The sequence below is a fragment of the Pieris napi genome, chromosome 16, assembly GCF_905475465.1.
Source record: "Pieris napi chromosome 16, ilPieNapi1.2, whole genome shotgun sequence".
Classification (NCBI taxonomy): domain Eukaryota; kingdom Metazoa; phylum Arthropoda; class Insecta; order Lepidoptera; family Pieridae; genus Pieris; species Pieris napi.
This window is the reverse complement of record NC_062249.1, coordinates 6513242-6536234: the sequence shown is the minus strand read 5'-3', so window position 1 is coordinate 6536234 and position 22993 is coordinate 6513242. Positions and strand designations below refer to the sequence as shown.

Genomic DNA, 22993 nt, shown 5'->3' with positions numbered 1-22993 from the left:
TAAACATAAATTGGTGTAAGCTATATTTATTTTAATTTACATAAAAATAATCATTTTTAAACATCGCTAACTGGGACTTGCAACCGTATCGTAATAAAGTGATCTCTATCAATAACCCAACTTAAGTTCGAGAAACCGTACTTTTTTTTTTTTTTTTTTTTTTTATGTAATAGGAGGCAAACGGGCAGGAGGCTCACCTGATGTTAAGTGATACCGCCGCCCATGGACACTCACAATGCCAGAAGGCTCGCAAGTGCGTTGCCGGCCTTTCAGGAATTGGTACGCTCTTTTCTTGAAGGACCCTAAGTCGAATTGGTTCGGAAATACTTCTGTGGGCAGCTGGTACTTAATGTACGGTTTAAGATATGTACTATGCGTCTACAAATTGCCAGATTATTTTTCTTACAATGTGAATTCTTTAATTTAACTTGACTATTTTATGTTCTCTCTATAAGTTTTCCTTTTTATAATCCTTTGTCAGCCAAGTTATATATGCATAGAATTAAATTAGTATTCAAAAGGCCCTTATAAAAGGAATTATGGTATTGCAAGTGTGAATCGATAAAGAATTGAACACGTGAACGCATGAACGTGATCCGTGAACAAAGATGTTTATTATACATTAGCGCATAGAATTGAAGATTGAGAATTAATGCTTTATGAAATTACAGTGGAAATTCAAGGATTCAACGGGCATATTATTGCATGATAATTTTTATTTTGTTCATTTATACGTCCGTTCGCTCTTATGAGAAAGCTAAGATTTATTTAAGACTAGCTGACCTGGCTAACTTCGTTCCGCCCTACAACCTTATAATATCGTTGTTACTTTAATTTAACTTATTTTAGGATTTTATTAATGTTAAGTATTACATTAATACAACTTTTTTGCAAATACAGAAATGTTTTATTGCTTGCCATTGCGAAAGAAGAATGGCAGTTTTCTCACATTAGGCATCTTCTCTCTAGCGTCAATATGGCGATACTGCATGTTAAGCACTTTCTGATATCCAACATCTTTTGATCAGGATCAAAGCATGGTTATGCATCTCCTCATTCACCTCAAGATCGGAATTTCTTGAACTGACACGAATTCGACGTAAAATGATGCGTAGTTTTGTCAACAGATGGCACCGTATGGTTTTTGCATTCGTAAAATTAATTAATTAATTTATTGTTATTCGATAACTTATCCGAGATTTTTGCTTATTCTGCTATTCGGGACGGAAACAAATCCAACAAATCAAAAACCATGGCAATCGGTCCAGCCGTTCTCGAGTTATAAGTGTTGTAACAAACACGACTTTCTTTTATATATATAGATATACACTGTATTGATTCTCGTAAGACAAAAGAGAATGAGGGGGAGGGGTTTGTCGAATTGAACCGAACATTTCTAGGCACATGTGCATGCAACTAAACTAATGAACACATTTATACATGCCTGTATATAAATATAAAGTATAATTATTAAAGAAATAATTATAACAAAATCGTTGTCGACTTCATTGGTAACCCATGTTTGTAGTTGTTGTTAAAGTGTATAATACGGGATTGTTTTATACATTTTATCTAGGGTAATTTCTATTATAAACGGGTATTTTCTTTTAAATGTGACACTTGTTTCGAATACAGTAATAGGGTCGAACCCAAGCCCTAAGGCTTGTCAGTTTTCCACACATTTAAATGCAAAATTCAATTATATTCTTCATTTAATTGCCTTTTTATTCTAATACCAAGTCGTCAGCACCAACAAGGAATATAATAAACATTCAAGCTTATGTAGACTATAGAAATGTCAATACATTTAATGCCTAAGCGTCGTAAGTTTTATAGATAGTGGTAATTGCTTGGCAAACTGTCGCCTTGGCAAAGTCGTTGTGCTTAAATGAGATTTATTCTACGCTATTTTACATATTATTAATGCATACAATGTCAAGACTTACTTCGTGAAATGCTCATTTTTACCATACAAATACACGAAATATTAACATATCAAGACATTAGGTATACTGGAAACATTTTGTCTGTAATTGTAGCGAAATTATCACAATATTTTTATTTATTTATTTGATTGTCTTATTTTACCTATTCAGGTAATTTCGAACATACCCCGATAGTCCTCTACTGCCTAATCACTTAATAGCAACGATTTAACAAGGTTCTCATGTAGTACTTTAAAGAGGGTGAAATGTGCCCTCAGCACGGCACTTCTTTCCCACGAACTACGTTTAACGTATGGTAGAGTCATGTGGTGATGTTTGTAACTTAATGTGAGCTACTTTTTTTTCTATTTCACAGACTGTCAGTACATAAAAAGCTACTTTACTTGTGACTAATCGAAGCATTTTTGCCTCCACTGTTTATAGAGGAATCACTAAAAAATACGTATGTAGGCTGATACACTTGAATCTAAGGATATGAAATAATTTAATCAATCATTGTGAAGTCTTGTTACCACTTGCCCGAAAATCAAGATAGTTTCTGGTTTTACTCACTGTGTAACCAACAATACACACGGTGTTTTAATACAGGTTCGTTTCAAGTTCCTTACAGATTAAACGTAAAGAAATCACTTAGCGACCTACTTATAATGGAGTGATGCAATCAAATAAGCCCCCTGAGTTCGATGGACACAAGATACCGGCCCCGACCGCAGACCGCACGATGGCTATAACATCCGACACGGCTATTGCTATCGGAATTTATAACGTATTTTTTATTCCTGTTCCTTATTAAGTAATAGAAGGCATACAAATGTTGGTTAAATAATATGTAATTATTTTAATATTGACGTAAATTTTAATTTGCCTTAAGCATAATTAAATAAATTAAGTAATTTTAAATTTTAAACAGATTAATTGATTTGATCAACGGACGAAATGTGTAATAGTGTTTATGTTCTTGCCTTCATTTTGCCGCTGGCAGTTCGATTAATCGTTTTATTGAATTAAAACAATATCAATATGAAGTTTAATATAAATTTCCTCGTCAAATAAAAAGCAATGTAAGGAATTTTCGTCCATATTTCCCTGTTGCGGTTGGCTATGCACGAATGCTCCGATCAGCGATATGAGGTGACGTACGGTCTTTATGTTTCGTGTTTTATTCTTTTAATTAACAACGCAATGCACTCACAACGTCATTCCAAGAAACGATACACTCATCTAAAACTGCGTTCATTAATGCGTCCTTGCAAAACAATACAATAGTTATGGCTGCCAGACAAAGAGGCAGACGGACTGACAAAGGCACAGTGTGTGGGCCCTTGGAACCTTGCCAGTAAGGCCGCGGTTAATGAGGTAGCGATTAGCGGAAGCATTCGGGTAATAAGGATATTATCGCAAGCAATTTTTTGCTCAATTGAACTGGGTCTAAAAAAGCTTTTCAAATATAAAAATGTTTATAATTTATATATCAGCTTATCTACAGAAGAAAAGCTTAAAATTCATTCGTCCTGTTTGTATATTCTCGTCAATCTATGGACTTCATTAAAAGCACCTAATTCCTTGAAACACAGTAATGATATAATTTATTAAATAATTAAAGAAGTCGGTATTTACGTAAACTGCGCTAAAATTTTCCCTTTGGGAGCACGGTCTTTGGGTTTCTTGAGAAATTCATATATTATTTACGAAGTACGAGTATTTCACACGTACAGATCGTTATTATGCTAGCGTGGCTTTACAGATGGTTTCCATAACTCGCAGGGGATACGTCGTGAGTCGTGATGTTTATTTGTTCATTTATTAAACAATACTTTAATAACTAATGAGAACTATGCATGCGGTTGAAATGTATGTTAGACAACTACTATAGTACATATTTGCATTTAGTACAGTTGAATGTAAGAAAATGCAAAGTTCGTCAAGACTAAACGCATGCATCTATTGAAATATTTCTTTTACAGGTAAGTTGTCTAACTAAATAAACATTATTTTCGCCGCGTAACAATATAATTCCGAAGTAATTTAACTAACACTATCTAAATTTAGCGTCTTAAGTTACAGAAGATTATACTTCTCTTTTCAATGAAAATCAATCAATTCATAATTTCGTTTTTATAGATAAATGATGTTTTACTCTCAAATTTTTAATAAATATGCTTTATGAATTATGATATTGCATTTAATTACATTAGTTTATGAGGTATATAAATTCACAGGAAGTTAAAATACCGCCTATCGCGATTGCTGTAGTCTCACCTTTAGCATCCTACGTCATCTCCGCTAGCGATTTCCTAAAGCCTCTTTTAATTCCAACGTTTAGGCTCTATGACTTCGATTCCGTTTGCTGAAGTCATTATCTGAGTTTAATACGCCGATTTTTTAATAGTATGTATTATGTAAATGTTATATTACAATTTTTACATATTAATACTAGCTGACCCGGCAAACATTTGTTTTGCCATGTATATTATTTCTAGGAAATATTATTTTACTTCAATAAAAATAACTATCTACAATAATAAAAAAACAAGGGTTGATCGTAGAGGGGTAAAAATTAGGGGTTGTATCATAAAAAAAAACAAAAAAAAATTCTAAAGAATAAAAAAAAAGTTTGGGGTGGACACTCCTTATTACTTTGGGGGTTGAAAGATAGGTAGTAGCCGATTCTCAGACCTACTGAATATGCATATAAAATTTGATAAAAATTGGTCAAGCCGTTTCGGAGGAGTATGGTTACTAACATTGTGACACGAGAATTTTATATATAAGATGACGTCCCGCGTCTTCTACTATTATGCTTCTACGTACTCAATTTTAGGCTTATACAATTGATTGTTTTTATTCAATTTTACATAGAGATTATTGTGCTTACTCACGACTGAAATTACACGGTCTAGAAAGCTAGAACATAAGTCACTGCAAGTTCAAGACCTGGATACTGATATCCAGACAGACATTATTTACGTGTCTAGACAGTGTTCGGGGAATTTCTTGTTAAGTGCTGTTATTGGTTGTTGAACGAGTGTCGAAACTTTCGTTCTGACTTATAATTACGCCATATCGAAATATTGTCGAATTTACCCTGCATATCGGTTCTTGATATCAATGATATCAACTCTACACGGGTTCTATACCCAAAGTACATGTCGTAATTGCAAGGATTTTTTTCTATAGAAGGCGTGTTTGATAGATTAAAAAAAATATTTGTATAAATTCGCCATGGAGCTATGATTAAGGATGACTTTGAAACGGAGAAACTGTTGTACGCTTGTGGTTTAATAACTTGAAAACTTTTAAGTGAAAAGTCTTAATGTAATTTCACTATATTTTTTTATGTTTATCCCATATGTCAAAATCCCATACGTGTTTTACATACGGAAGCCACACTGAGCGCTGTTTCGTTTCTGAATTTTACCCTATAAGTTGAACTTGCTACTAAATTCGCCTCTCCTTGGTTACATAAGGTGTATTATTCCTGATTGTGGCAATAAAGTGTTCTATTCTTATTACATTGCCAAGGGCGATCGGGTCACGCGATATACGCAGATTTAAATCGATTTGATTTCGCTATGAAAGGTTTCAAATAAACAAATTTGTAAGCAATTTTCGGTTCTATGAAAGCTTACGTATAAATATATTATAAGTTACGTAAACTTTAAAATATTACTAAGACTTCCTTAATAAAGTGTCGCGACATTGTGGTACTGAGATATACTGCTACATTTTTCACTTTAGTTTCCTTTATATACCAGTAGGTCTGCCTTAAAACGCAAAACAATGTCACGTAGATTTGAACTTAGATCGCCCAAGTTAAATGCATTGAATTAACCAAGCACTTGACTAAGGCTAGTTGTTAAAGAGGTACCTTACTTTCTTAATAAAGCATATAAAAAGCTTTTGACTTTTACAGCCATCTCTACAATAAACTATAATAACTAACATTTTTTTTATTCTTTCGACGTAATTGAATCCGAGGCTACAGAACGAACCCACGAAGCTACAGAAGTCAATATAAACAAATAGTAATTTACAATTGTAGTCTGTAGTAAAATGTATAGTTAAACTATTTGTATAAGGTATAAAAGACATAGACCTTTATTTTAAATGTTTTAATGTATTTTTAATCTTTGTCCTCAGGTAATGGCAACTCAGGGAGCCGTTGATATAAGGAAGTATGGCTCATTAAGTAATTCTAAAAAAACAACTTACTCGTATGTTTGTATAAAGGGAAAATCATAAAACTATATAAGGCTTTGTGTTATACGAGTATATAATGTATATAAATAAATTATTTTTTCGTAAACTCATTTACATCATGACGCGATTGTCACTTACAAAATTTCAGGCATCATTATATAATGAAGTAGCTGCCCCGCGAACTTCATTTCTCCTTAATGTGATTTTATATGATGCCTATCTTTTAAGTACAATACCAACATTTTGCTATAAGTTGTGGAGACTGTTCGGTTTTTTGGAATGAAAACTTTTAAAGGTTTTTCTGTGAATTTTTCACTATATAAACCTCAGAGTTCAAGTCATGAGATTTTAATTAACAAATAAAAAATAGGGGTTGATCGTAGAGGGGATCGTGAAAATTAAGGGTTGTATGTATTTTTGTATACTGTATCATAAAAATAAAAACAAAACATTGTATCTAAATAATAAAAATTTAGTGGTGGACCACCCTCAACATTTAGGTGGTTGAAAGATAAATAGTAGCCGATTGTCAGACTTACTGAATATGCATAAAAAAAATCATAAGAATCGGTCGAGCCGTTTCGAAATAGTAGGTATGGGAACGAACATTGTGACACGAGAATTTTATATATTAGATTATTTTCTGATATGTTACTATATATATTTACTCGTACTGACTATTAATAGTAATATGTTCGCTAGAAAAGATAACTAACGAAGAACTCGAAAACTAACGAATTCTTCCAAAGTCTTCCACCATTAGCATGCTACAGTTAAGTAGGTAATATAGGCCTATATATTTAAAAAAAACATAATGTCCAGCCGGTATTGAGGCTGCCGATACGCAATTTTACTGTTTGCATAAACTTTCTTTGAGAAAACATTTTATTATTTATAAAAATCTCAAGTTGTAAAACCTACATAAAAGTCATAATATTAATTAATTATGTATACAATTCAACACTTTATATCACTATAAATTAAGCAGTTAAGACTTAAGCCATTAAAATAGAAATCATTAATAATCAAAGAGTCGCTTAAATTAGCTTTACGGCTCCAAATTTGTAAAATCTAGAACATTCTCATGCTATATAATTTAAAATCGACATCGTAACGGTTTTTTAATATATGCGTCGCAAAAGGAGTTTATTAGGGATTTTTATGTGTTGTTTTATTGTTGGGCAGTTTGTTTCACTCCTATTTTGAACTTTCTTTTTATAGCTTACCATTTATATCGATTTATCGATGTTTTTCCCGATACATAAATTATCTTGTGTTTATTTAATAAACATGAAGTTTTCCTATTAATTTACGTCAAAGTGATAAATCAACATTTTCTATAGCATCGTTACAAAACATAAATAGCGCTGCAATTCTTGCTCTTTATATGTTTCCTGAATCATTGGTGATCCTTCTGTGCCAGATTATTTATTTGATATTACTTAGTAAGTCACTGTGTCATTACTTTTTTATCACACGATACGATTAGGTACTAAAGGAAAGCTAGAAAAGCTAGTTAGCTTAGAGAATAGAGATATCTCTATTCTGTGTGTTCTTACGTTGTGGAAAATTTTTTAGGATCCTATTTACGTATGTAAATATAAAACAAGTTTTATATCTACTATATAATATTATATATGCAAAAGTAATGTACTCGGCTGTACGGCGTATAGTCCATGTAACTTGTATTCAAACCAGCCAAAATAAAACCACATATTAAATCCAATAGGTTGTGAGCAACTTCCATTGAAACAAAAATTTCGCCTTTGAAGTTATATGTGCATTTTACAGTATAACATTTATTTGGCCGGCTTGTATTCATAAGTGTACGAGGCTATATTTTTTCTATTATAAAACCTTCAACTACCAAATAACCTTTTGTAATTGACAATAGAGATAGTGTCATTAACCATAGATAATTTGACAATTCTAAAGGCCTCGACCTTTGTCGTGAAATCAAGCGGGTAATTAAACGCCAATCTATTTTTTGTTGCAAAATTCTAATCTATACGTTGGTTTAAGAATGCCATGTGGGTGATAGAATCATAGATAATCTATAGCATTCTGATTGACCAATTGTTTATCTATTATCTACGTGTTGACGTCTACATTTTTAATATTAGTAGCTGACTTGAACGTGATTCGAGAAGTTCGTATCAAATTCGTGAATGTTGAATTTAGAATATTAACAGTATATTACGTTCTTATGAAGTGCTGATAAGTATTTGTTGAAGGTAACTGTGAGGTGTCGCGTTTCCCGAAAGTCCTTAGGAACATGTGCATGACATGCTGCTGAAACAGTACTAAGCAGTAGGAATAATATGAAATATTTTTCAGTCCACTACTAGCGCCAATGGGACGAGTGCCAAACGGTTTTTGTTGGAATCATTACATATGTAAAGTCTTTCACGTTATGTAAATCACATCGATTCGGGAGTATGTAGTACAGCTGTATCGGGATAGGTGGCGGTAGGTGTTCCATATGATGTTTGAATATACTAGTCCTATTTTTTTCCCTAAATCGATTATTGATATACTAATATTATTTTAAATTAAAACTGGTATTATTAGTTTATATATTTAATAATACCAGGGTAACAATAAATAAGGTTCGTTAAGTTATTCGACACATACACTTTGATTATTGGTCAAAGAGGTGTTTATGTCCTGTACAAGCTCTAATCACTGGATAACTATCACCTTGTTATAACGCTTGTATAGTGATTTTTTATTAGTAAGGCTGTCCTTTTAATAGATCGGTAAGATAAGGCTAAACGTCAATTAAAATTGTAATATAATATGAATGTTAATAGAATAAATTCGCTTAATACAGTTATTTGATGATATAGCTGTTAAAAATTGTCCGTATTCTTATTCTCATATGGTAAATACATATTAATGATACGTTGTTATAGATTATTTTTACTATACTTTTTAATTTGAATAATGCAATACCATTCAAGTCATGTCGATTTTTAGATAGTTTTTGCTTTTGTTCTTGTACCAATAGACTCCTAGTTATATTATTTTGCTATTGCGTAAAATTTACGAGAGACACATACAATGGCAATTGTATGCGTTCCCTAAACAGCCCTCCAGTCCTAGCCACAATGAAAATTACCGTATCACAGAAGCATGCTCAGTTTCTGATTTAATTTCACGAGTTTATCGTGTTGCGTTTGAATAATTTTACAGTAACAGTTTATTACTGGGTTCCGTTTCAGTACTGTAAAATATTTAAATAATTTAACAAAAATCATGAAACAATTATTACTAAGTAGTCTTTACATACGTAAAAAACGATTTTATGTCCTTAAATTATAAACCAGGTAGTATATTTTGAAATTATTAACTTTAGATTTCTTTTCGGCCAAAAATAAAGTTTTGCCTGTGCTTGATAACACAATTTTTCTGTTTTATTGTGGCAATTATGTGTGTGTTTAAACCTAACCTTATCTATCTAAACTAATATACACTGGTGTTGGAGGTCTTCCGTAAGGGGGCGTCCATAAATTACGTGAGGTGTTTTTTTAAATTTTCTGTACCTCCCTCCCCCCCTGGTGAGATGTCGTGAGATTTTATTCAACCCCCTCCCCCATCCCCCAATCTCAATTAAAACATGATTTTAAAAAAGTTTACTAATTTTAATAAGCAACAGAAAAACCATCTCTGTACATATTTTTGTTATTAAATTTAATTGCATAAGGGTACATTGTGTCGAATTTTATGGGTCATTGGGTATCGGTGCCTGGTGCGAACGCGTGGGAAATTCGGGAATGGGGTTGAATTTAATGATTGTAATGAATAGAAATTAGGGAATAAATTTAACGATACAGCTGTAATATTTTGCTATAGTAATATTTGCTTTAAAATTTGTCACAACTCAAGTAAAGGTTATAATAACTATACATGACTGTTTGTAATTGTTGCGTCCGTAGGACTAGTTTATAAAGATTATTGTGTTTGATTCCCAAGAAAATAAATTTATGAAACAAAAGTCTTTGCGTTATAAAGGTTTGCGTTCGTGTACTATTTTTGTTTATTACCATGGAGTTATTGCTGATTACATAAAAATGGTGCAATGAAATAGAGTCTGAAATGTGTCTAAAATAAAGTGCAGCTTCTATTTAAATATTTAACAACATTGTCTGTATTAAGTTAAATCCTTCAAATAAAACTTTTTACACAGTCGCTGACCACAACTACTGTACACACAAAACGTCGAGGAAAATTTTAGTAATTTAGCTTTTAAAATTAAATTTTTGAAACTAGGCGATCAATATTTAGTAGGTAAGTACATTATTCATCAAAAAGTAAATTCTCTTTGTCTATTTCACATTCAATCTAAATTATATGTTATCCTTATTAAACTTCCGTTGTACCAAGCCGTAAACTCTAGTATTTCTCAGAATCATATAAGGCAGCATTAAATCAACTTGCCCGATTTGGTCAGAGCTATGAGGGTCACTTCACACCTTGAACTTAACCGTGCTCAGACGCAACGAACGATTTATGGTGTCAATTAGTCTTACGTGTATTGTTATGGTGGTGTAATGTATTTTTATAAATCAAAAAGATATGTTTCGACGAATCTATCGACATTCATGCATCGGGAAACGACTTGTCATTATTTATTTTTTATGTACATTAATCAAAAATTGATGTTTGTTTTGGGAAGCATGGACCACCAAACTGGTCAAAGAGAAGGTTCGAATTCTTCGCGATTTTAACTGATTGAACGGTTCTTATCCGGAGCTGGATATATTCGGTAGTAGGCTGATCGGTTTTAGAGAAAGCATTGTTGGGTGCCTATCTCGAACCTAATTCGCTGTTTTGCTGATGATTTTTTTTTCTGCTTTACCAACAATTTCTGGTGACTTTGTTTGTATGCTTATTTCATCTAGTAAATATTGTTTTATTTTTTTTGTATCACTTATGTTTACTCCAATTGTCATACATTTTAGATGAAATATTTTGTAAAATATGCCGTAGATTTAGTACTATGTATGATGTTGTAAACTTTAATAAATAAATAAAAATAAAGCCACCGTCTGTTCCGCATTATAAGGATTATCTATAGGTGTTGGAAATTAAGTATTCAACTTCTCAATTGATGCGATGTTACTTATCAAAAGATGTTTTAACTTTCCATTTTCCAAATCGCCTACGTATATAAACGAAAATTACCCTTAAAGTAGCCTAACGGAAGTGGTAATGTAATATCCATTACAAAGAGCACAGCTGCTCAGCATACATTAATTTTATCTTTAAAAAGTGACTTTCCCTAAAGCAGTCAAATTGAGGACAAAGTGGCCCAAGTGGGCTTCAGTTATATTAAAAAAGTTATGTCGCATACCGTTTGTCGTCGCTTGGGTTAATTTTTTTAATAGTGATTAAAATCATCTAAATAATTAATACATTTGATCAATAGATTTCACATATAATGTTTTTTTTATAAACTATATTTCTGTCGTATTTTATAGTTACCTGTTTAAATTTGTGTTCTATATTTTACAAATATTTTACAGCAAAAATTACCTAAAATGTGAGTAAAATATAGAACACAAATTTAAACAGGTAACTATAAAATACAAAAGAAATATAGTTTAAAAAAAAACATCTAATGTAATATGTAAAAAAAAAAGCTAGCTTATTTATGATTCCGAAAGTTTATGTATAAAGTTATTGGGTTAATTTGTAACCCTTCAGCCCTTTTTATTTCATTAAATTAAGGTAAAGTTTTAATATGGGTCAGGCACATTTTTTACATAAATAATTTGTGTTCTACCAATCTGAAGTAATACTTCCTTGGGAATCGAATATTTGGTTTCATATCAACAAAGACTAATGCCACAGCGCTAATTCCTAGACAGTTAATTTTTTTAGTTAAGAGTTAAATAACATGAACATTAATCAAACACTAAAAAATACAAGTCGAATTCTAAGTCTATATGGTTTTTTGAAGTCGGTTCAAAATCTTTATATATACGTTTATAAATCTACGACATATCAATTAATAATACATAATATAACAAGAATCCAAGACACTATGTTCTATTGTTTGGCTCACCTCACTAAAATAATAAAATAATGCTATAACATTTCGTTTAAAATTAAATCTTCTTAATAACATGTTTTATAAACTTTTTAATTTATAGCCTACTGGTGATAAACTATAGTTACGATTTTTTTATTGCTACTTTTAAAGTGATTTCGAGGAATAAAACAACAAATTATTGTATACAGTTTTTATTGGTTTTTCTTGTAAATAGGTTAGTATTAATATGTTTGATAATTGTACGTATAATAAGCATAAATTGTTTGTCTTGTTATGAATACGTTATTGTTATTTATATACACATGATAATTAAAAATGTTTCTAAAGTTATGAAACTTTTAGTACATGTTTTAATAATATGTCATAGGAAAAAAATTCAATAGTAATTTGGGACTTATAGCAATTAAAACTACCCATAAACATTTTATTAATAACCTCGTAAGTTAAGAATTTAGTAAATTTTGCTTACTTGACGAAAGCCATAAACCTAAATTTAAACACACTTATCTATAAATATAGGAATGAATTATAAACATTTAGTGTAATTACTATTATATTATGCATTAATATAATAATTACAATTGATCACTCATTGTACTATTCAAAAAAATTGGGTATTTACTAATCGTTTAAGATAAATAAATCTAACCTTGACCCGGATAATGATATAGCTCGTAATATGCATTAAATTTAAAAGATAAATTCAAGTTTAAAATATACAATGAGTGCCTTATCTAATAAAAAGAACTTGAGAACTATACTTGTAGTATAATTTGAAGTCCATTCATAAATCACAACACACAATAATATCACAATATAACCTATTACCTACACTTAGTATCAATTTCATATAGGCCGCTTCAAGGTCTATAAAACTGTAGACTGAGCAATTATCCTACATTTTAATTATGTCCGTAGGTAAGTTCAACCTAACTCTAAAAAGTACATAAAATGCATTGTATTGAGCAACTAAAGCTTATCACTACCTTATCATTTAACTTTTAAAGATATTTAAGAGTTTTGTCTTAATGTTCAAAAGGGTTGTGATGGATCTCTTCACTTTCTTCTTTGGTGTTCTTTCGGGCCGCAGGAAGGGCTCTGAATGCCACTTTTGCATTGGTGTCTGACACGGTGACTGATCTTCTTTACCAACTTGGTATTTGTACTCCTTGACTACTTTTTCTTCGTTTGGATCGTACCGATATAGAACTGAGTATGTCCTTTTTACTTTCTTTGGCATCCGAGGGTTGTTAGCTGCCCTTTCGCTCTTACATCTTTTTACCTTATTACGCCCATAGTAGTCTTCATACCTGTCAGCATCTACATAAATGATGCGCTTGCCCAGTGCTTGCTCTCGTTCTTTTTTCAGACTCTTCCAAGAGGCAATCACTGATTCTCGCCGAAATGTCTTATTTGGATTGTGACGACTGATCATATACGGCTGTTCGTCTTGAATATTTGACGTATCTTTCAACGGCGATCCCCTGGGACTCTGGCTATATTCGACCTCATAATCGTCTCGGGAAATCTGTAATAAAAAAGGTCCACTATTAATAAAATATTCTATGTGTCTCATAAATTAATTAATCTCAAACAGCTGTCCCATAAACTACGTCAGTGATCTTAGGGATTATTTTAAGTACCAATATCGTAAATATCGTACGTGCAAGGGCGCGTTAGGTCGGTATTGCTGTCCTTATCTTTTGTTACTAAATAAATCAGCTAACTCTGTTTATGTCGTCATGTGAGCCCTTCGAATGGTGCCCACATGTCTGTTACCACCTGTCGGGCTAACCAACTAGTCGACAACACTGGAGGCGTTGGCAATTGTTGGCTATTTAATAATATTCGACTGTCTCGGAACATTGTTACGAAAACAAAAGATCTTATTGATGATTCCTTGAACTAAAGGTTATAAGCGGTACTACGTCATGAGTTGAAAATAACATCAGGCTCAGAGGTTGAGAAAGACTGAACGATGCGTTATTAAAAATGTCACCGGTTTAAAGCTTTGAAGCAGTAAAAGCTTTCAAATTAATGACTTTTATAATACGGTGACTGTTTCGTAACTAACATAGTAATCCCCTTTTAATGTAATGCTTGTGTAACATATTGTATGTTTTCACGAATATATGCAATGCTATAACGGTTTAAGAATGGGTCAGGCGAAAATAGATACGACGCTACAGCAGTTTATTGGAAAACGTTAAAGATGGAACGTTTGCTTAATGTGGAACTACCGTTCTATTTTAATTCAAAATATTTAGATTCTATTTTCAAAATTGCACAATAATAAAATAGTTGTGCTAATTACGGACTTTTGTTACGTTATTCAGGTTACGGCTGTCGTTTGTAATTTGTTTAAATTATCTTTGCCCGAATTCTTAAAGAAATTGATACATCTTGCGGTAAGATATTTCAATGTCCGCCGCTTTTGACACGACAAATCCGCCTCGATGCTTGTTTTGACAGAACGCGTTTTGTAACATTATTTTTAATGATTTCGTAAAAAAGGTGCAGTGTCGCGAATTTAGGTCGTTACAAGAAATGGGTCAGGCTGAAATAGTTTTTTCTATTAGCAATGTTAGTTAACACTGAGCAATTAAACAAGATTATGTTGTGAGAATGTAGGTTACGAAATATTTGTAGTTTTTAATGTTTGCTTCGTAATTATAAATACGACATCATCTTGAAAAACCTGTTATATAATATGTCTTTTAAACCCACTGTTGTTTTTGTAAATCCAACGAAAGCAATCGTGCCAATCATACATCATTTAAACAGCTTTCATAACCTCTACTGTGTATTATCTTTACATTCTAATATAATCAAATGCAGGTTCTTCAATTATTGACGTTCTTTTACTAAACATTATGATATTAGGGATTTATAACCTATTTTAAAGTTAACTGAAATTAATGTAGCTATCTTTGTTCCAGGTAATATCTAAAACTAGTCAAATCCGGTGAGCCGTATCCATACAAAGACATCGTGTTTGCGATTTTGTGTTCGTGTGGTAATATTTCGTTAAATACGCCTAGTATTTCTGTCCTAAGCGTTTGTGTTATTTGTGGAGGTTATTAAAATACGAAGGTAATACTAGGATATATTTGACATGGGTTAATTTTACACGTTCATAAAGTCATACTGAATTATCGAAGGTTACGTATGTGTAATAATAAATCGGGATAATTTTAGTTGTGTTGTAGTTAAGTCGCGTAACCCTGTGATGGAGTATTCGGCGTTTGTTTCCTTAATTTAAGGATACTCTAACATATATACTTAGTTGAGAATGCTTGCGGCATAAAATATATCTTTTAATTCTGATGTGTCCCCATAAAACCTGCTTTTACAATTGGTTAGAACTTAGAAGTAATAAAGAATGAAATAATGGCAAAAAATACTAAAAAATTTACCGTTAGCATAAATCGTTGCATTATTTTTTCCTACAAATGTACAGCTATTTCGTCTTGCGCTAGATACATTACTTTTAAAATTTGATTTTAGCTTAAACAATTTTTACTTAAATAATTCAAAGGAATATTTCCTTACGGTTAAATTTCGTATCTGATACACCAAACACGTTTATATATTATTTAAAAAAACACCATTAGAAATAATTAATTAGACGATTCTGTTTACGTGTGTGACCTTTCTCAATTGTAAAATCGATCTAGTACACGAAATATTCGTATTGAACTATTTTCGTTTTCAGTTAGGTGTTATTTTTGGAGTTTCCTATGAAGGTTAATAACCGATATAGGTTGGCGCGAGTTTGATGTTATACATAAAACGTATTATCGATCATTTTCCCAATCATGTTCGTGCCCATATGTGTATTTTTTCTGTGGGCAACTTCGTATGGTAAAAGATAACATCCACCCTCTAGGTGAGGGGTACCGGGTTCGATTCCCGGTTCGAGGGCAAGTTTTAAATTAATTTAAATTTGTTCTCGGCCTTTGGGAGGGTTGTGCGGTACCAGGCGAGAGCCTAAACCGTACATGGAGGACACGGTCGAATTTCTAAAGACAAGCACGAATTATAAAAAATCCTATACTTGACGCTGGCTAATGCACAAATCGTGCCAGAGCCATAAAAAAAATTAAAAAAAAAAGCCACCCTTGCGTTTGAGAGAAAAACCCAAGAACAAAACAGTATTTTACATATAGACCGTGATCAATGGACACTGAGCCATACGGGCTGGCTAGAAACCTAATCATAACCGATAACAATATATTATTATATATATATATATAATTTAACTCTGGTTTTCGTAAACGATGCGTAGGTATACTTTATATTGGAACGTGTGACTAACGTGCCTACGTGCTTAAAGTATGACTAACAGCTATACTCAAAGTCTTTAATTAAATTTAATCTAACGTTAAAACACCTTCTTCTGTTTACAATTGAATTGGATCTTTATTAAATGACTAAAGCTTAACTAACGACTTTGAAGTTTGAGTATGTAAATACTTAATACTAATAGCACAATTTAAATCAAGCTATAGGTCAATGAACTCTTGATATCCTTGAAATTGATTGTATGAATTGATTGAAAAATTTGCATAAATTTATTGTAAGTCATTTATCTAGATTGATTTATACCCGATATTTTTTTGAGTAATTAGAAATAAATAAAAAACATCTATTGTTTAGTTGTCTAAGGTTATTTTTTGTCAATAATGAGTTTTAACTTTTTATTACATGCGTTGGTTCGACATGTTAATAATAGTTTTAATGCTTAAATAAAAAAAAATTGCCGCAATATCTTTATAAACTCCGTTTTCTTCAAACAAAATACAATTGTTTGTATATTTTTTATTAATTTCCATATGAGAAATAATATAATTTATTCTGACTAAAAAATCTGTGTCGATTATTTTAAAGCTGTCACTCTTATCTATTAATCTCTACTTTCGAAACTATAAACCAGTGTAGGGAGAGTTGACTAACTGGTAATTTACATCAGAGAAATGTTCTCATTTTGAGGCTTCTTTAAACTTTTTAACAAGTGTAGAATTAGGCGATAAGTGTCACTAATCATAGATATTCAAAAGCATACATTTTCCTTAAAGAGAGGTTCAAATATATAAAATATGTGTATTTTGAAATATTAATAAATTTACTTTTTAGTTCTCAAAGGAGTTCATAGACCCGCAATCATCTAAGGGTTGAAGTGTGACGGATTTCTGTGTATATTTCTATTGAGTAGAAACTTATAGTTCGTCAATGTTGAATATAAAATCTTTGAATTTATTACACCTCTACGAAGTTATTCGTGCTTGGAAGCTTGTTAAATATAGCGGTTTGATATTAGGTATAAATGTATTATTTTTTGTTCTTATTTCATGTTGCCAATTATGAAAATATGAAACCTTTGTGAACTTATTCTCGATCAGTGAAAGTTGTTTAATTCGCCAACCAGTGAACATTATGATCGAAGTATTGATAAAATAAAAACAATAGATAATTTGATACTTTCTATATTAGAATTGTTTGCTTTTGCCATTCTTTTATTTCTAAATTATTAATGTCTAGGAATCGGAAATTCAGAATATGATCCAAGTTAATTAAAATGTTATATTTCAATCGGTAATAGATTACCGTAAATAATTTCTTTATCGATCATAGTATAAAAAGTTTTTACAAGGTTATATTTGATCACGATTTGAAGGGCACGGCTAACTGATTGATATACACAAATCAGACAAGTGAACCTGTCAAAAGTGCAATAAATGTTTACATTGAGCTAAATAAACAAAAATTCTTTTAACACAATCTTAATTCCTTTAGAGTTTCAGTTGATATTATATTAGACTTAATTTAAATTCTAAGTACCCAAGAGGCTTTGTAATCAAATTAAAAAAAAAATTGAATTGGTCGCTTTCCAATAGAGTGAGACGATCCTAGTTTGAGTTTCAGAATAAAAAGGTTCAGATCAAATAACTGAGATGTCCTACTACTTAGCTCATAAAAGGAGGGTGACTTTAGGTATGGAACTTTACTTCTAAACATTGAAAGTTCACTTGAAACTTACCACACTCTCCCAACTGCCTCCCAAGATAGTTTTGTCCAACATTATCACAACACTGTTTTGATATCACGCCAAATTACGAAACGTATGGAGTAATCAAATGAAAACGGGATAGACACGTTGTCGCTGGCTAGCCGTGGATATTGGCACTGTGTTCACTCCAAGCTTTCCTGAACGACTGAACTGAAATCATTGCAGCGAAAATATTTATAGGTCGCCTGAGGGCGGATTTCAGGAAGATGTTACTTCCACTTAGCGTGTAGTCATTTCGTTCGGGGAATACTATATATACCTAGCTTTCTTCTCAACTTAAATACCACATTTCGCGATAGATGAAATAATCATTGTCCTTATTCGAAGCTTAAGAATCCCGATTTTCTTTTAAAATTTCAAAATATCAATACTGTAATAAAATATTTTTTTCTTAAATACGGAATACGGAATAATTGTAATCTAGTCAACTCAGGGGCTCGTAATTAGATAAATTTTGTCACAACCATATTTAACCATGAATAAGGTTTTATTATTATTATATTAGAATGAGGTCAGAATTGACAAAAGCTCTTGTTCTCTTGAGCATAAATTTAATACACAATATTATATTTAGGAAAATATATTAATTTCATTAACTATATTTGGACTCTTTTTTTTCTGAACAAAAAAACTATTGTTTTAGGACGTTGAACGTTGAAGTAGGTCAACGCTGGTTGCGTAATACCATCACTCGAATTTGTCCACATTCATCGGTGAATATGTAATTTAATTTCTTTCAGATCTTTTCTGATACAATATTACAAGGAAGGTCTCCTGCGTCGTTACAATAAAAGGAATAGTGTCAGTCAGCAGTATTTAAATTAAACTTTAACATATCGATACATTAAACTAAATTCATCTTTCTACGTGTTTATATCATCCATCATAATGTCGTATATCTATCAGAATAATTTTAATTTTAATTTCTTATAATACATATTAAGTATGCATAATAATGCCATTAACTTAATTAATAAAAAAGCAATACACCAAACTTACGCATCTTTCCATGCAGTAGAATTTCAGTTCGTTCTATGAATTTCACGTTGAAAAAAGCTTTTTACAGGAATTTATGCGTTGCTAGCACAAATTGGGTCAGTTCCCCGCAACAGGCCATTATGAGCCTGCCTCATTATCCTTTGTTTATAAATACAGACTAGATTGGGCCTGCATTTCCATTTTACAACCAGGTTAAGGAGTGCATCAGTGCACTCGAAAACGCTGACGTCAACGAGTCAATGACATTATTGGTTACAAGCGTTCATTGCCCATTAATAGATTAATTCGTTTAGGGTTGTCGGAATAACGTTGAATAAACGAAGATTTTCTTCAGCAGCGTTGGCCTAGTGACTTCAGCATGCGACTCTCATCCCTGAGGTTCGAATCCCGGCTCTGCAACAATGGACTTTCTTTTTATATGCGCATTTAACATTCTCTCGAACGGTGAAAACATCGTGAGGAAACCATTGCCTTAGACCAAAAAAGTCGACTAGTGTGAGGCACAGGAGGCTGATCACCTACTTGCCTATTAGATTAACAAATGATCATGATTTATTTATTATTAATATTTTGGTTTGAACATTTTCTTTTCTTTAGACAAAGATTTCGGTAGCTTTCGGTAACGAGCTTTTTCTACCTTTTACATTCAAAATACAGCTAACAAATTGTTATAGAGACCTCTCATTATTATCATATATTTTTTTATTCTTATATAAATTACTTTTTGATATATTGTACAGTTGTAGTCACGTTAAAAGACTACTTAGTAGCAACGAACAGGGTATAATATCACTCACCAACTTACAACTAAAATAATGTTTCTACGTACCTAACAAATTGACATTTTAATAAATTCAAATTATATTTATCGATATTCTTACAGCCCTCAAATTGTTTGCATATAGCGGCCAGTAATCACTAATGTTAAATAGTACGAGCAAGCAATTTGTGTGATTTATGAATAATGATACTAAATATAATATCGTTTACTTGAACAAGATAAGTTGTAAATTGAATTGTATCAAACCTACGGGGAAGATAAATGTAAATAATATTAATGATATGATATATATAATATATATATATTATATACGTATCCAAAAGTTTTCTAGACTTGAAGAATATAAGATATAGATATATGATGCCCTTTTTGTTGACTTTTGCCTTGTATTAAATGCGTTTTAAATTATTCGTGTGCATACTACAATTAAATGAAATTCCAACTATTGTACTTTCCTAGGTTTTCCCTATTGTAAAACATAGCCGATATCTTTGATAATAAAATAATTTACGTGAAAACACTTCTGTAGTTAACGTTGATTTATTACAGCGATAATAAAATAGGAATTTCCAGAAAATTGCATTAATAGGTTTAAATTTTGTTGATAAAAATAGTTTATTTTAATGCTATTTCAAAACAGATATTCTATGGAGGCAGCGTTTAATCCACTATTGCTCTATATCTGAAAAAATCCATTCTTTCCTACTACTTATTAAATTCCAATATAGCCCATAGGGAAATCAATACTTTAGTGTAAATAAAACTTTCCTACTAACTGGTTTTATTTGTTTACATAAATCCTCCCGTCATAACGCAAGTTGCCGGCCGTTGTTCTCAGAACATTGTGTATGAAATGTACTGTAAATAGTGCGAGTGTTGATGTTCCTTTGTGATTTATGTTGCCCTGGTACTTATAGCTCCTTCGTCTTACTGCGTAACGCCGGCCCAACCTCAAATATGTGTCTTCCAGTTTACTCGGATGATACATGTTCTTCTGATATTTTTAAATTACAAATTTTATTAATTTAATAAAAAAAAGGGTGCGTGTACTTATGTACGCGCGTAAGAAGTTATACTTCTTTGGCATTATTAAAAATAGTTTTTGATTGCATGCAAATAATTAATTACAATTAAATAATCAAAGACTGGAAAAGGAGTCATTAAAGTCAATAAAGTTCAGTTTACATTTGAAAAATTAATTAAATAAATATTTATTATTATTCTCTTACATTAAACAAATAAAACACTATTTATCTTTAAAACATTTTTATTTCATTATACTATTTATTTTTAAGTGACTGTCTTCATCAGAATTTCGGTTTGTAATTTTAAATTAATCATTACTTGGTTGTGCATCTACGAGGCTTCTCCAAAACTAAAACTACTACTTGCTTTCTGCAACAAATAAGAGAATATTAATTTAAGCTCTGTCCATGCAAAACTTAAATTTTTTTATAATTCACATTATAAATTTTTTAACACATTTATATTAATATAATTATATAAATGTGTTAATAATATAATTTGTAGCACATGCTACAGACCTGGATAGCAACTTTCTTTTATTCTATTTAGAGATAGAGATAATTTAAATATAATACCGGTGTCTTCCTTGTAGGTTTCTTTGGAGTTGTTTGGGGATTCTTGTTGTTCAGTTCGACATGATTTTCTTTAACCTTTCTTTAATCCTACAAAATAATGAAATTGTAAATATGTTGTCACTGTTGTGCACACCTTTGTTTGGCTTTTTTAGTATTCAAGTTATGTCAAAACTGATTTATTACCTTGTCATTGTTGGCTTTTGGGATATCAATTGTTTCCAAAATGATTTTATTTGTAATATCCTGAAATATATAAATAACATCTATTAATTTAAGTATCATGGTGAGTGGTTCGCACTCAGGTATTAAGGTGTATTATACCCACTGTCCATTATAAGTGGGAATGGGCTCACTTCTGGCTGGACAGAGTTTCGGTACTACAAGTGCAACATGGATGTTTTGAGGTATTACAATATCTCTAACTACCTGTAGGGGAATAAAGTACTGTTGTGAGCATATGCCTATGCTTGAAAGGTTGAACCTTGAACATTACCATACATCATATTTATAATTAACATTCCTACCTCGACACCATCACAATCAAATTCATTGAAATCTACTTCAAACCGTTGCGGTATCATCTCTGCCATATCCATTGTGTCTCGAGAAGGTGATGGTGGCTTTGTTCCACCTCCAGTTTTAGATGTTTCACGGCGATAAGATGACAACTCTTTTTTTGTATTCAATTTAGTGCACTTCCACTGATTCATCAATTGTTTTTTGTCTCTTGTCCTTATATTTGCTAGATTAAATCTGAAAAATTACATGTTTTGATTAAATAATGTGGTCATTTTTTTGAGATGCAGGTACTTATTAAAATGTTTACTTCTCTGTTATATCGCTCCAAGCCTTCATTTTCTCCTTATTAGTATTCGTGCTTAAATCTTTGTTCTCAATTATTGATATATAGAATATTTCTAAAACGTTGCTGTAACAAACGCAATAAACATAAGCAATGAATAATGGTTCATGTTTCAGTTTTAATCAACAATAATACTCGATAATACCTACGGATAGTTAACCTCAATTGTATTGAAGCACTCAGGAAGGTTGGCACAGTTTTTTCACAAATATTTTATCATATTAATTAGTTTTGATTTAGATATTAAATTTAAATCACTTCTGATTATAATTCAGACGCACATATAAAATTCGCACTTGTATAATGAAAATAACTAGATACATAGATAATCTTTTATTTTAAACAATAATTCAAACTCCTATATTTGTTTAAAAGGTAAATGTCAATGTCAGATGTCAATTGTCATGGATATTCAAAATTCTTGTTAAGCTGCTAAGCTAAGAAATAGAATATGCGTGAAGTTAGCTTATATTCTA

General features: G+C 31.4%; 2 protein-coding genes across 5 annotated transcripts in view; one reads left to right on the top strand and one right to left on the bottom strand.

Moving 5' to 3' along the window:
- Window positions 1-22993, top strand: part of LOC125057030 (dual specificity tyrosine-phosphorylation-regulated kinase 2) — a 123394-nt gene that overhangs the window by 66190 nt on the left and 34211 nt on the right. The gene's annotated exons all lie outside the window — the stretch shown is intronic.
- On the bottom strand, window positions 12380-18446 carry LOC125057031. The gene is made up of 2 exons (XM_047660450.1): window positions 18245-18446; window positions 12380-13732 (listed from the first exon to the last, which is right to left on the bottom strand). The coding sequence occupies exons 1-2, from the start codon at window positions 18284-18286 to the stop codon at window positions 13199-13201; spliced, it is 576 nt and encodes a 191-aa protein (XP_047516406.1). The 5' UTR covers window positions 18287-18446; the 3' UTR covers window positions 12380-13198.